This window comes from Papaver somniferum, chromosome 7 (genome assembly GCF_003573695.1).
Source record: "Papaver somniferum cultivar HN1 chromosome 7, ASM357369v1, whole genome shotgun sequence".
Classification (NCBI taxonomy): Eukaryota; Viridiplantae; Streptophyta; class Magnoliopsida; order Ranunculales; family Papaveraceae; genus Papaver; species Papaver somniferum.
In genome coordinates, this window is record NC_039364.1 from 13706649 (window position 1) to 13720057 (window position 13409).

Consider the following 13409-nt stretch of genomic DNA (forward strand, 5'->3'; position numbering starts at 1 on the left):
AAATAATCAAAAATCGAAAACCATTTAGTAGATAAACCGAATTTACCTCTACCAACGGCACAATCAAGCTCGGATGAGGAAAATATTCTCAATTTACTTTCTGGTCCAGAATTAGCCAGAGCTGCAAAGTCATTTGTCTACAAAAATTGAGTGAGATACCTCTATCAAAAACCAATAGGTGGTGGGGGTGAAGTGAAGAAAGCTCGCTAAAACCTACCTAATGGTGTAAGAATATCATCGAGAAATTTACTTGGTTTACATTATACTATATATTGAAGCGAGGAAACAAAAAAATAAATTGTTATAGGGGGATTGTTGTGTCATACTACACACACGTTTTATTTCGAAAAATTCGAAATAGGTATGTAAATATTTTGATTTATAATTTACATGTAATCTATACGAAAATGTAAATGATATTAAGAATGTTAATGTTTGTACAGCAGTAACACACCTTAGATTTGTTCTAAGGATACCATGTAGTTTAGAAAACGATATTCCATTTGACCAAGAAGGTTGGTTGGTAGAAGATAGATATAAGGATGACTTCCGCCGTGTTTTAATTAAGAGGTGACGAAATTCCCAAAACTGCGAAAAGTCCCAAAGCTCATTTTGTTTTCCAGTGTTATGGAGGATTTGCTCCATTTCGTTATGCAAACATCTACATATTTGGCAACTCCGTATCAAAAAATAAAAAAATCGAATGACATCAACAAAAAAATCGCGTCAAATGGAAATTCGTACGCCTAAAATTTAGGCGCTTGCATCAAAATTGAAGAGTTATTATCAAAGATTCAAAATCTTGTTTTGTTGGGTATACCGTATGACTGAAAGAAAAATATGCAGAACATTGCAAAGATTACTAGGCCTTACGGGACTAAATTACTGATACAACGGAGTATTTGTAAGAACTTCTCATATACTCCCTCTGTCCTAATATTAATTGACCTATTTCAAGTTTGCACAATTTTTAAGACAAATAATGAAAAACAATACTTTTAAGTATTTTTTACAATTATGCCCTTACGGATAATAATTAATGAAATTTTAAAATGATTTATCTCTCAAACTACACTACGGTCACTCGCAAACTTCGTACTATTGAAAATCAACACTTATGTAACGAATATAAACATGTGTATCAAATTATGCATATTTCTTATATTTTTTTATAATCAATTAAAAGAACGATTTTAGAAATATATCTTTGTTTTTCTTATAATCAATCAAAAGAATAATTATAGAAATATATTTTTGTTTTTTCTTATAATTGTTATAGGGCCTACGGCTAACCGATGTGCGGTCCATTAGATGACTAGGGTTTTTCTTTGTTATGTATATAAAGAACATTATGGCTACGTAATATCTCTACCTCTTTTATCAATAAGGTTCATCTTTTCAGAATGTTGCAAATTGGAATCTATCTGACCTAGAGTTCAACAGTGATACAACTGATGAGAATCGGCAAATTCTTTTGAAGTACTGTATTGTGTGGTAAGGTGTACTTATCAGACATGACAACCAGTTAAATAAAATCCTCTTCCTGCAAGCTGGCAATCACAACCAGCAGATACATTCCAGAAAGCAGCAATACAGGCTTCCTCAACCTACAGCTCCTGCCGCTTCTTCCACAGCTACTTCCATGAATCAAGCTCTTTCCAGAAAGAGTGGGTATGACTAGGAATGCTGTTGAAAATAATTTAGCATTACCCTGTTAGTATGGAACTCCCAGATTACAACTACGGCAAGAAATTCTAATTTGATCAGGAAGAAAGAGATTGTATCATCAATAGTCAGTAGCCTCATCAACTGCACCGAACCACAAATCCAGAGGTATAGCGCCTAGATACTGCACTGCAGTGAATTATCAAATTAATGGCTGCAGTCTGCAAATGCTCGTTCCAGCAATTTCTCAACAGGCAAAAGAGACATGAATCTTGCAAAATCAAGTATATGACCTTTTGACTCAAGGCCTTCATGTGCAGTTAAGTAACAAGATCGGGTTATGGGGAAAGATTGCAATGGCTCTCTCTGTTCATCAAGTAAAGAAACATGGTGTTCGGTCATAATTGGAAAATAGGAGTAGAACGACTCTCCCAGTGTTTTTTTTTATTTTATTTTTTTATCAGAGTTACACTGCTAACTAATTGTATGATGATGCAAATAAAATCACTGGATGTAACAACTTAACCTACAAGTTCATAATGAATTTTATTTTATTTTATATCAAATATAAACAAACACATCCTATCATGTAGATGATTTTAAGCTATTAAACAGTACAGAAATTGATACAACCGAGGATGTAGGCATGAAACGTGTGGAAAATTACCACTATAAGAAAATCCATCCATCCGTAAGCAGATGGAAAAATCCTTGTTGGCAACAGAATCATTGTCCTGCATCCTGGTTGTAGTTGTGTTAAGGTATTTTGAAACATAAATCATGATCACTATAACACAGAACTCTGCCCTTGGTTGACTCTATTGTTCCTGCGAAACTTATTGATGAACAGTGACAAACTTTAACAGATTCAACTCCCTATTCAAAACTACCAAATCTATGATATGAAGGTGATTGCACATTAACAGGACATGTGGGGGTTCAAATTTGAATCCCAAATTACTCATTGATTATGCTAAGAAGTAAGATCACACTCAACTTCCTCATATTGCTGGGGAAACCCGAAATCCTCACTTTCCGTGGTCTTGCTTCCATATACTTACTCAACTCCAAAGTATACGAACAGAACAGAATACCAAAGTATGCATCAGTATCACATCCTCCAATTGCAATTAGATCAAGTAGCAACAGAATTACACGTTCACTAAACAATACAGCTTAGCTAAAAACAAAACAAAATAAAAAATAAAATGCCATACCGTTGGGACTGGTTGGTCGCATAAAAACAGACTAAGAGTAAAGCTTTGTACAATACTCACTAAGATAATGTGAAAATGTTTATGCAATCTCAAGTTGAAACCCACACAAATCTATATACTGACATGAATATTTCCTAAGAAGCTCAGAGATGATTACCAGTTAATAAGTGTATCCAGGGATCTCATATTGCTAGCTGCTTTGTCCGTCTCCTCAGTTTCAGCGGACTCCATTAGTCTTATATCGGCTTCTCCTAATTCTTTCACAGAAACTAAGGTGTTCTTGTGAGAGAATATCTGACTAATTGCATCACCAAAACCCATAAGCTTCTTTGAGGTTGAAGTTGTTGCATCATAAATGTTGAGAGAGCTATAAGCGTAACATAAGAGACCACCACTCTTGGTAAAGGCTAATGGTTCTTTTCCAGGAAGAGTTAACGCTTTACTCCAACCCAATGACTCATGTTCCACCTGCTCTTTACCAATATCCTTCTTTACTTTCAGTAGCCACACGTCAGAACGTTTGCCTCCACTGAAGTAAAAGATGGAATAATACAAAACCCCGTCCAACGATAGAATAATTAAGACGTATACCATTTGGTTGCACAGGAGGTCGTGCAAGAAGTTTGCGAAACTTTTCCTCGGTCAAATCCAAAACCAAAACCCTTCGGTTTTCATCATTTTTCTTCCAATAAAGAGCTCCATTTGCATAAATACCAGATTCAGCATAACATAATCGAAACGGAGACTCCAACCTCCCAACATTTCTCCACCCATTGCCACTGCCAAGAGTGTATACCGCAACCTCTATAAAATCAATTTCTCTATCTGATGCATACAGTACAACTACTTTATACTCATTAGTTAAAGGAAGATAACCAAATCCAGTCGAACAATGAACATACTTATCATCAGATTCACCAGACCCTCTCTTAAATTGTGGAAGAAGGACATATTTTCTTGTCAGGGGATTACAAATCAAAGTATGATCAGCTTTATAAAGACAGACTAACCCATTAACGATATACTCAGATGTGAATGGAAAGGTTAAATTGAACCTTCTACTACTGTGAACAAGTGTTGTTTCATCATTATACTCAAAATAACGAAGTTGTTGATGATTGGATTTAACAAGAAAAGGGGTCTTACCAGAATCAGCTGATTAATTAAGATGAGATAAATACATTCGATAGAATGACGGATGATGAGAAACCAGATTCATCCATGATCTGCAAACTAATTTGCAATCTAAAATTGAATCAGCTGGTAAACGAGTGATGATGTCTAGTAGAATTTCTGCTGGGAGATTGTTGAGATTCTCCATTAAAGAAGAAGGATTTACACAGACAAAGTGAAGAAAAGTCAAGAAAAGTGATACAGTCCCCCCAATGTAAAGGATGTGTTTGTTTATAAGGAAAAGGAATATAGAAATCTGAAATCAACTGAGTCACTCAGACTGAATGTGATGGGCCGACTCAACCCAGCAACAGTTATTTGAAATCAACAGTCACTCAGACTGAGGATGGGCACAAACTTATTTTTCTATAAAAGAAAATACAAACAAAACAGATTTTTTTTTGCCAGAAATATTCAGGTTTTGCTGACCAGAAATCCACTTTTAGCTTTTTCCAAATTTAATACATCAAAATAAAAATCCACCAAATTGTTCCAGAACACTGGGTGTGGGTGGTAAGGTGTGTTTATCAGACATGATAACCAGTGAAAGGTCCTGCAACTTTTGTAGTCACACCCAGGCCCCAGCTGGAACATTCTAGAAAGTGGCGATATTGGCATTCTCAATCTCAACCTTCACCTCCTGCCTCTTCTTCGACAACTACGTCAAAGAGTAAACTTTAACAGAACTTCCTGCGGCTCGAACCAGCTTTGCTTGCACCTTTACCTGTTAACGTCTTGCAGTTGATGCCAACTTAAACCCCATCGCTACAATCCTACCTAAAACATCATATACGGACTGTTAATCTCATAATTCCCAAGCTGAGTAAACAGGAGCAAATTAAAAAGATGCTACAGCCTATGATATGCTATCAAATACCGAATGGCGCAGAAGACAATTGTCAGGTTGTACAAAGATAAGCGCAAGAGAATCTAACCTATAAAATCTCCTATTACCAGCCAAATATATGTATTTACAGGTTTTTTACTCTTCTGACATGTGGTTTGGTCTCTTGTGACAGTAAAATATATGTGATTGACAAGTTTTTCAGATTTGTTACCAACACTGGTTCTATGATTTATGACAAGTGATTCTCAATAGACTGCAAGTGATATTTACTGTAAAAACCCTATTTCATACTATATTAAAATAAAAAACCTAAAACATCAGAGAAACCCCAAAATGAATGACATGACATAAAGAAGATTGGTTACCTAGTTCATGATTGAGTCGCCTGCATATATTGAATAATGATGAAACTCAAACAACACTCAACAGCTTACGCTTGAATAAAGGAAGGATAACTGTTGCACCACAGATCATTTTGATATACTCGAATGAGTGAACCTGGGGCGAGTCAAACACACATCATCTATGTTGTGCTACCATTGCACCACAGATTTGTTTCATATACTCAAATGTAAGAAATTTAAATCCACTATGTTGAATCATGATAATCACATTAAAATATAGCATATAGTTAGAGATGAATCATGAAGACAAAGCAGAACCCACCGAATCAGCACTAGACCTTAACTTCTGTAATAAACATTCAGGGACAGCAGTGGGATTCAAACAGATATACTACTGGTTTACGGATTCTAAACTGAAGTATTGAGCAGTAACAATGAGATTTACCAGAATGAGATGAGGAATTTAACAGTTACAGGAGGAACATGAACCCAGCAAGAGAGATAAGGGGGTTTCATGTGTTATGCACGGTGTATACCAATAGTTGCACACAGAAGGGCGAAAAGCAACAAGACGAATAGGCAAAATTTTCATTCAATATTCTAAAACAAAACTAACACTGCCACAACCCAGTAACTTTTCAACCATCCAAGATGAAAGAACAATAGTCAAGCAAGGTACCTTGTTCATCGGCAATCAAACCTAAAATTCTGGGAATAAGGTCCTCCATCGCATGGACATAAAAATTTATTTCAGAATCAATCTGACAAGAAACAATGGCACAGAAAATCAAAAGACGACAAGGTAAGCAATTCTTCAAAATTATACATGTTCTTCCCTTGCTTTGCAACACCTAACTTATTCCGCATCGTCAGCCACCTCCTAGTCCTCACCTCCACCACCAAGCCAACCTCCACCATCACCACCAAAGTTTGACAAGAAGCGGAAACGCACCTGATGTCACTATAATGACTTAGTTTCTGACAAAGGCAAAGAAAGCAAGACTCGAATCACAAAAAAAAAACCGAAAAATATATCACACCCGATGAACAAACATATTGCGAGAACAGGAGAACAATAAAAGAATTTAACAGGTCATACCCTGCAAGCAACTTATAGGAAATGAAGCAAGATAATCTTCACAACAACAAAAATATCATTAAGACAAAGGTATCTAGAATACAAGAATATGCTGATTTTAAGATAACAAAGATAGTGGAAAATCCTTGTTGAATATATGCTCTACTCATCTCTACTGTTTGTTCAAAATCCAAGGATTTCAAATAGCAGTACAAGATTAACTACATCAGTACGTGAGTGCAGAAATTCCTTTTGGTTCATTCAGAGCTAAATGGAGTATAAATATATAGCCTAGAGTCATATAGCAATAAAGTAGAAAAAAATACTTGTTGTAAAATTATGAAAAGCCAGACAACTGTTCTCATAAATTATAAGACACTTGTATATAACGCATATTCTTCATAAATGTATACAACCACCAGTCTATGAGCCTCCTATAACAGTCTATAAACCACCACCACCAACAACACCAGCTTAAGAGCCTCTTACACCAGTCTACAACCCACCACCATCACCATCACCTGCACCAGCATATGAAACTCCTACACTAGTATACAAGCCACCACCGTGTCTACACAACTCAACCACCAAAACTTATGTATCCCATGCCTCCTTGCTACTTCAAGTCACCACCACCACCACCACCATAAGTCTACTCATCCCCATAGGCCATAATTTCTATAACCAACAAGCAACCACTAAAGAAATCCAAATTGCTACCAGTAACTGATTCAAGAAAACGGTAGAACCTAATTTCAGTAACCTAAAAGTGCTAAAACTAGTTTAAGCCACAGGTTGCAAATTGAAACCTAATTCTATAAAATCGGCTGAAAGTAAGTTGAGATCAGGTTCATCATCAACTACAGTACTAAACAGCAATTTACAACAAGAGATATAAAGAGAAAATCAATTCTACTTCATCGAATTCGAACTTGAAGAACAATTGAATCAGCATCAGATGATTAATTGATCTTTAAATACACCAGCAGAGTAAAATCTCAATTGAAATGAGTCAAATGACAATTTCTAGGGTTTTCTACACTAATTGAAACACTCAGATTCTGGGACAATATACACCAAATCCAAACATAAGTACATATAACTAAAGAAAACATACAATAAGAACCTAATCAGAATATTATAAGTTCTATCCTAAACTTGTAGCAACATAAGACCTATTTTACTTTAACAAACAGATTCACAATTCCACTATTTACTGCATCTGAATCACGACGTGACCACATAAATCCATTTTGCCTCTCGGTGAAATCACGATAGACATGTGACCCCAAATCTCAAAACAAAAATAGAAAATAGATTCAAATACATACCTCCTCCACCACCACTGCCACCATCATCATCATTACTTCTTGAGCTTCAATAATTCCCACTTTATATTTTAGGTTTGTGCAAATGTAAAAAAAATGAAACTATGTCTATAAATAAAAAGAACTTTTCAATCGCATTAACCAACTCACCAAGAGTAGTGCTGGTCCCATCTATTCATTTTGATCTTCCGCCTCCACACTCCTCTTCACCGGATGAACGTCTTAATGAAGAACAGAGAAGTGCTACTCACTAAGATATAACGTCTTAGTGAAGTTCACCCCTACCGGGTTATATCTTTCCGTGTTCATGTCCAAATCCTTTGTGAGTACAACCGCTCCATTCTTCATTAAGACGTTTACCCGCAACTCATACCTCAGCCTATCAGAAGGCGAAGGGTCTTTCCCCTTTTCGACTGACTTTTTTCTTAGACGGTCAGTCATCTGAATCAAATCTTGCCCTGCTCTACCTATGAATTTCATGTTCGCTCTTTTTTCTGGAATGGGCATCTCTTGAGTACAACTCTGACAGTTCTTTGCTTCCTCCAGCTTCTGGCTTTTCCTTCTCTCTTATTTCTCGGTTTACATATCTTTCCTCTCAAATGTCCCTCCTTGCTCGTACCTATCAGGTGGGGCCTTCCTAGAACTGGATCCTTTCTTAACGTCAACAAACCACTTCATACCAGATCTTCCAGAGTGATCATCGTCACTACTACGGCTTGAATCACTGTCACTGTTCCTTCTGCTAGAGGCATCTGTGATCCTGCTGCCACTATCACTGCTCTCACTGACATCAGTTAGTGTATCTTCTCTTTTGTAATCTAATGCTTCTGCACCAATCTTTAGCATGCTTCCTCCCACTATCAGTATCCGAGTTTTCCTCTTCTGGATCATGTCTTCTTCTTCTGAGACTTCTCCTCAATGTTTCACTACCATGTTTCCATCTTCTCCTTGCGCTTATCATAAACGGTTTCAGAATTTTCAGCATCAAACCTTATCCAATGTTTCTTCCTGAAACCTTTTCCATGTTTTGAACTATTATCTGTATCAGAAGAATTACCTTATACCCTCTCTTCCTGTTATCTTCCTTTCCACGGTGTCTAAACTTCTCAGCCTTCTTAGAAACATCTTTCTAACGTTTGCTAGGCTCAGTTTTCTCAATCATGTCTTCATTTGGAATTTGGAATCTCTCCTTCACTTAATTCAGAATCAGATTCCAGGCTTCCCAGCACAATTTCCAGTTTCCTTTCTTCCTGAAGTAAAGAAGTTTCATCAACTTTATTTATCCCAAGATTAGTCACTAAAGTCTCCATGTGTCTCTCCTTTCTAGCAGCAATTTGATGGGTCTGACTGAGTACCTGAAACCCTGAATCAAACACATGCAAGAAGTTCATATATATCAGTAATAACATACAAAGAAACAGTTCAGCACCCTTATTTATCACAATTCTCTCCCTAAAGATCAAATATAATAATAATCATCAACGGACAAAGAAACCACCAAAAGAAAGAGCACTTAATGTCAAAAACAGAAGAAAATAAACCCCGAAACTAAACTAATGAGCAACCATTGGTATCAATTGCAACACGAAAAACCACTAGACCAAAAGCCTCAAAATCATCTAGCATCCCCATTAAGGCTATTCCACTAAATAACTCAACCTGGTATGAGGTACCCAAAGGTCAATGTATTTTCTGTGTAAGCTCCTTATGACCAAATTTCCATGAATTCAAGATAACACAACCTAAAAGTGACTTACTTGACATTAAAAGGATATGTAAGTATCCAACTAATACTAAAACAGCATAAAGAACAACGGATTGCTAGCCACGTGATCCAATTACGTTTTCAAGTCCTAAATCTAATTACATCGAAACTACACAGCCCAAACTAACTTGTCAGCACTGTAGTCCCTACAATTGGAAACTTGAATTGACTGAGAAGATAAAAAGATACAATAAACTTGGCAGAATAAACACTAAAAATATTTATTTCATAGTAGCTATGGTCTTGGCTTAACAGGAACAATATGCAACAGAAAATATCACTAATTTACAACCTCATTTCCTACGAATGGAGACATTAGGAAAATGACTTCAGAGACCAAATAAAAATGATATATCAGCTCAAATCAGCTCAAGTATGTACTCAGAAAATCAAAAAGAGCATGTCTCCTTCACTTACGCTGCACACAAGGGTCAGTGCAGGAGTTAAAATAGGGCCACAGCCACACTGACTTTGAAGTTCAATAAGGGCACCTCGTCTAACCACACTAACCATAGATGATAACTTTCAGATTGAACTACAAAATATGACTTTGAAATGCATGCAGGGAAGGACAACACTAACTAACCCCAGAAAGTCAACTGCTAAGTTAATTGTTGAAACACAATCCTAAGTTGTCGATAATTGTACAACCAAACAACTTGAACACTTACTAGTGTGAACTTCAATTGAAAGGATAACGCCCATAAAAGGGACATACCTCATTAAGAGACAGAAGGTTTAGTGCATCTATTGGAACTATCCCTAAATCAAAGTGATTCGCACTTCATTAATCTCAACAATTGGACTAAAGAACTTCGACAAATTTCAGTTCAAAATTCATCTACTAAATAATTTAGAGCTATTTCAAACACACAACAAATCAATTCACCAACAAGCAACATAAAACAAACGGTGGTACTCATATCCAATTTCCACCAGCACAGAGCTAACAAGGGACGAAATCCTGCACCCCGCAAATTAATCTCACTACTATGTGACATTAATTTTCAAGAATAAATCTAATTCATCATCAAATATGTAAATGGAATTAGATTTATCAAGCCAATAAATCCTTATAATAACAATCAAAAATAGAAGGAAATTAGAGGGGAAGATGAATACTTGGTTGTTGTTTCCTCCCTCCAAAGGATGTTTGATCAAGCTTCTGGGAAATGCCATCATCATCAGTATGTATAACCTTGTCCAATCAATTCATCTTCTACAACAGCCAATTTGAGATGAATCTGGTGTTCTCAATCAATTTCTGAATCCCCTTCAAATGCTTTTGTTTCTACTTTCCCAATCTTTGGTCTTACAAAGAAATTGTTTGTTTGTATATAACCATTTGTTCCTGAAATTTTTGCTGTCTGAAACCCAATTCCGTTATACATTTTCTTCTAATTTTTCATTCAATTTCTTCTTCTAGAGATTTTTTTTTTTTTTTGAAACCCTAACAGGATGATACAAATGATGTTTATGATAAGGAAAAATGAGTTTAGGGTTTAGAATACGGGACGAGCGAGAGAGCGAGAGAATTTTATTTTACTGTGAAACCCCAATTAGAATTGAGAGACGACGGAGGAGGAGGAGATGGAGGGACATCCAGCGGCAGCCCCCTCATATTGCCATGTGCTGTCCGTGTAATTTTGTCGCATCACATCGCCTTACGGCCTGAACCGTGTCCCCTCGCATCTACTCAGCTGGACAAAAAAGCCTCACGAACGTATTCCCTTTCCTCGGTCCCCACTCAGCCAACCAATAAACACCCGCCAACAAATACAGATCTTATCAACCAATAGGAGCTCGTTATATTGTCGACGTAAACAAGGTAGTGGACCCTACAGTCAACAAATTATTTTAGTCAATAAAATATCACTTATATTAAATTGAAAAGAAATCTCCATAAATACAATATTCTCTTCTTCGTTCTCTTCAACGTAGAAAAAAATCTCAAAATCTCTGTATCGTCATCTCCGAGCTCCTCCTCCTATTTCGAATTGGTGAGTTTCAGAATTAAAACTTAGAATTTTATACATTGAATTTGATTATCAGTTTTTGATTTGATTGGTATGTACGAATCGATTCTGTTCAGATCTATTTTGCAATTGAATACGATTTTTGTTTTGAGAATTCTGATTTTGGAATTACTAGTTGCATGTATGAATTATACCAGATCTCGCATTGTTAAGATTTTTTCTTACGAAAATTATGAATTTGAATCGTTTGATTGGTTCTGTTATTATATCATGTTTGTATTGATTTCTGATTTGGTTTCCGAGAGGAAGCAATTTAGGGATTATGTCTGTTTGGTGTTTATTTGATAGGTTTTGGTTTTGATTTGCTTGATTGTGTAATTTTGGACTAATTTTGTTGAGGGGAAAATCAGTTTTTCAGAATCATGTTCGTATTGAAACCAAATCCTGTGTGATTGTAGGTATTCTGGAATTCCAACTAGATTTTCCGATTTATTAGAATTACATGCATAATTAAATAATGGCATAGTTTAAGCCATTGGGAAAGATTTCATACAGTTTAAAATTACATTACAATTTGTAGTTTTTGACTTAGCTACAGTTTCATAAAAACCGTAGACAGAGTCAATTCTTGAGGCGCAGATAATCTCTTCTATTTAGAATTACTTGTTGAACTAGCCATTATAATTTATGTGTTTGAGGGAGATAATCCACATCTGGGTTTTGGGTTCTTTGTTTTAATATGTCGTCGATCTCCCCAGCTTGGATTATATTTTCTGCTGTTTAGTTTTTTCGTATTATATGTTCTGTTTTTATATTTCTCTGCTACTTAGTCGTAAACAGTTTAAGATGCTCATCATATTAAAAGCTTGTTAATTGTTTTAAACAGACAAAATGGTTTTGAATGGATCTGCTCCACCAAGGGGAAGCGCAGCAGCTGCTGCAGGTCTTCGCAGGAGGAGGGCAACAAGTAGTGGCGGGGCAACAGGAGGATCAGGCAATTCAGTGCTCCAGTTTTACACCGATGATGCACCTGGACTGAAGATTTCCCCAAATGTCGTTCTTGTTATGAGCATTGGGTTCATTGGATTTGTTGCTGTCCTACACGTTGTTGGGAAGTTGTACTTGGTCCCAAGGTCCTAAACTTAGAGCCAGATAGTTTAGTGATTAACATACAAAAGGCATGTTACTTGAATAATAAACCTTGTAGAGGTCTCTGATGAGTGTACTTCGACTTAGTTTTAATATATGAAAAGTTTCTTACGGATCTTAAATGTGCTTTTGGTTTTAGTTAATCATAGTTGCCAATACCTGTTTATACAGTACATTCATGTTCAAGTAGTAAGGGAAAATTCTCAATTGTCTTTGTGTTAAGAAATACATGAATGGTCAGATTCTGATTACTTAGCACAACCTGGTTCTGGGATGGAATCAATAGCCTCTCTCTTTGTCTTTGGTGCATTGATCCTAGAACGTCTCCCTTGGCAAAAGATTTTATCACATTATAATGGCATCATCCTAAGGGCTACTAACTTGCTTATTTGACAATTCATTCAACTTTACCATTAGCTCTTGAGTTTACTACTATACCCATAGATGAACCACTTCTCTCTCTCCATTTTCTCTCCTAATACAAAAAGGGGTCCACTTCTCTTTGCTCTTTCTCTAATAACAAATGAATGAGACCAAAGGATAGATTAAGAAAAAACATGTAAAATTGGCTCTAATGATTAGTTTTCTTAGTTTTTGTGAAAACCAAACAAGCCTATTTTTTAAAAACGGAGGTTCTGTAATTTCTTAATGTTTTTGTTATCAGATTGCTTTTCAGTTAACTTTAGCCAATTTTATTCTGTTTTCAATCCTCAACCCATAGTTCTTTCTTCTTATTCTTTTCTCGTAGCTTTCTCATCTTCTTTTAATCTCTGATGAAAATTGTTTCTCTAATGTGTTGCGAATTTACTTTTTGCAGAGGCAATTTCACTATCATGAATGACATTCAGTTTTGGACTCTTGTCCAAT

At 36.1% G+C, this 13409-nt stretch overlaps 2 protein-coding genes and 1 long non-coding RNA gene across 7 annotated transcripts; 1 reads left to right on the plus strand and 2 right to left on the minus strand.

Annotated features, from left to right (window-relative positions):
* Positions 1 to 1284: 1284 nt before the first annotated feature.
* LOC113295828 lies at positions 1285 to 4239 on the minus strand. 3 transcript variants are annotated; one of them, XM_026544160.1, is made up of 2 exons: positions 3040 to 4239; positions 1285 to 1686 (listed from the first exon to the last, which is right to left on the minus strand). In XM_026544160.1, the coding sequence occupies exons 1-2, from the start codon at positions 3474 to 3476 to the stop codon at positions 1635 to 1637; spliced, it is 489 nt and encodes a 162-aa protein (XP_026399945.1). In that variant the 5' UTR covers positions 3477 to 4239; the 3' UTR covers positions 1285 to 1634. The 3 variants fall into 3 exon arrangements, with proteins under 3 accessions (XP_026399945.1, XP_026399947.1, XP_026399946.1); XM_026544162.1 differs by lacking the exon at positions 1285 to 1686 and adding an exon at positions 1706 to 1849; XM_026544161.1 differs by lacking the exon at positions 1285 to 1686 and adding an exon at positions 1707 to 1854.
* Positions 4240 to 4434: 195 nt separating this feature from the next.
* On the minus strand, positions 4435 to 11085 carry LOC113295829. 3 transcript variants are annotated; one of them, XR_003332936.1, is made up of 6 exons: positions 10540 to 11085; positions 7803 to 9015; positions 7656 to 7699; positions 5926 to 6198; positions 5268 to 5400; positions 4435 to 4832 (listed from the first exon to the last, which is right to left on the minus strand). It is a non-coding gene; the product is annotated as an uncharacterized LOC113295829 (long non-coding RNA). The 3 variants fall into 3 exon arrangements; XR_003332935.1 differs by having other exon boundaries at positions 5268 to 6198; XR_003332937.1 differs by lacking the exon at positions 7656 to 7699 and having other exon boundaries at positions 5268 to 6198.
* Positions 11086 to 12279: 1194 nt separating this feature from the next.
* On the plus strand, positions 12280 to 12731 carry LOC113295830 (protein transport protein Sec61 subunit beta-like). Its single transcript, XM_026544163.1, has one exon. It carries the CDS (start codon positions 12285 to 12287, stop codon positions 12531 to 12533), a length of 249 nt encoding a protein of 82 aa, XP_026399948.1. The 5' UTR covers positions 12280 to 12284; the 3' UTR covers positions 12534 to 12731.
* The last annotated feature ends 678 nt before the right edge of the window (positions 12732 to 13409 follow it).

Bases quoted from the DNA above. Each gene is read 5' to 3' on its own strand.
- LOC113295828 (XM_026544160.1), bottom strand. From the start codon at position 3,476: ATGGTATACGTCTTAATTATTCTATCGTTGGACGGGGTTTTGTATTAT. The intron at 1,687-3,039 runs GTAATCATCTCT...TATTTTCAACAG, and splicing joins CTGGATACACTTATTAACTG to CATTCCTAGTCATACCCACT.
- LOC113295830 (XM_026544163.1), top strand. From the start codon at position 12,285: ATGGTTTTGAATGGATCTGCTCCACCAAGGGGAAGCGCAGCAGCTGCT.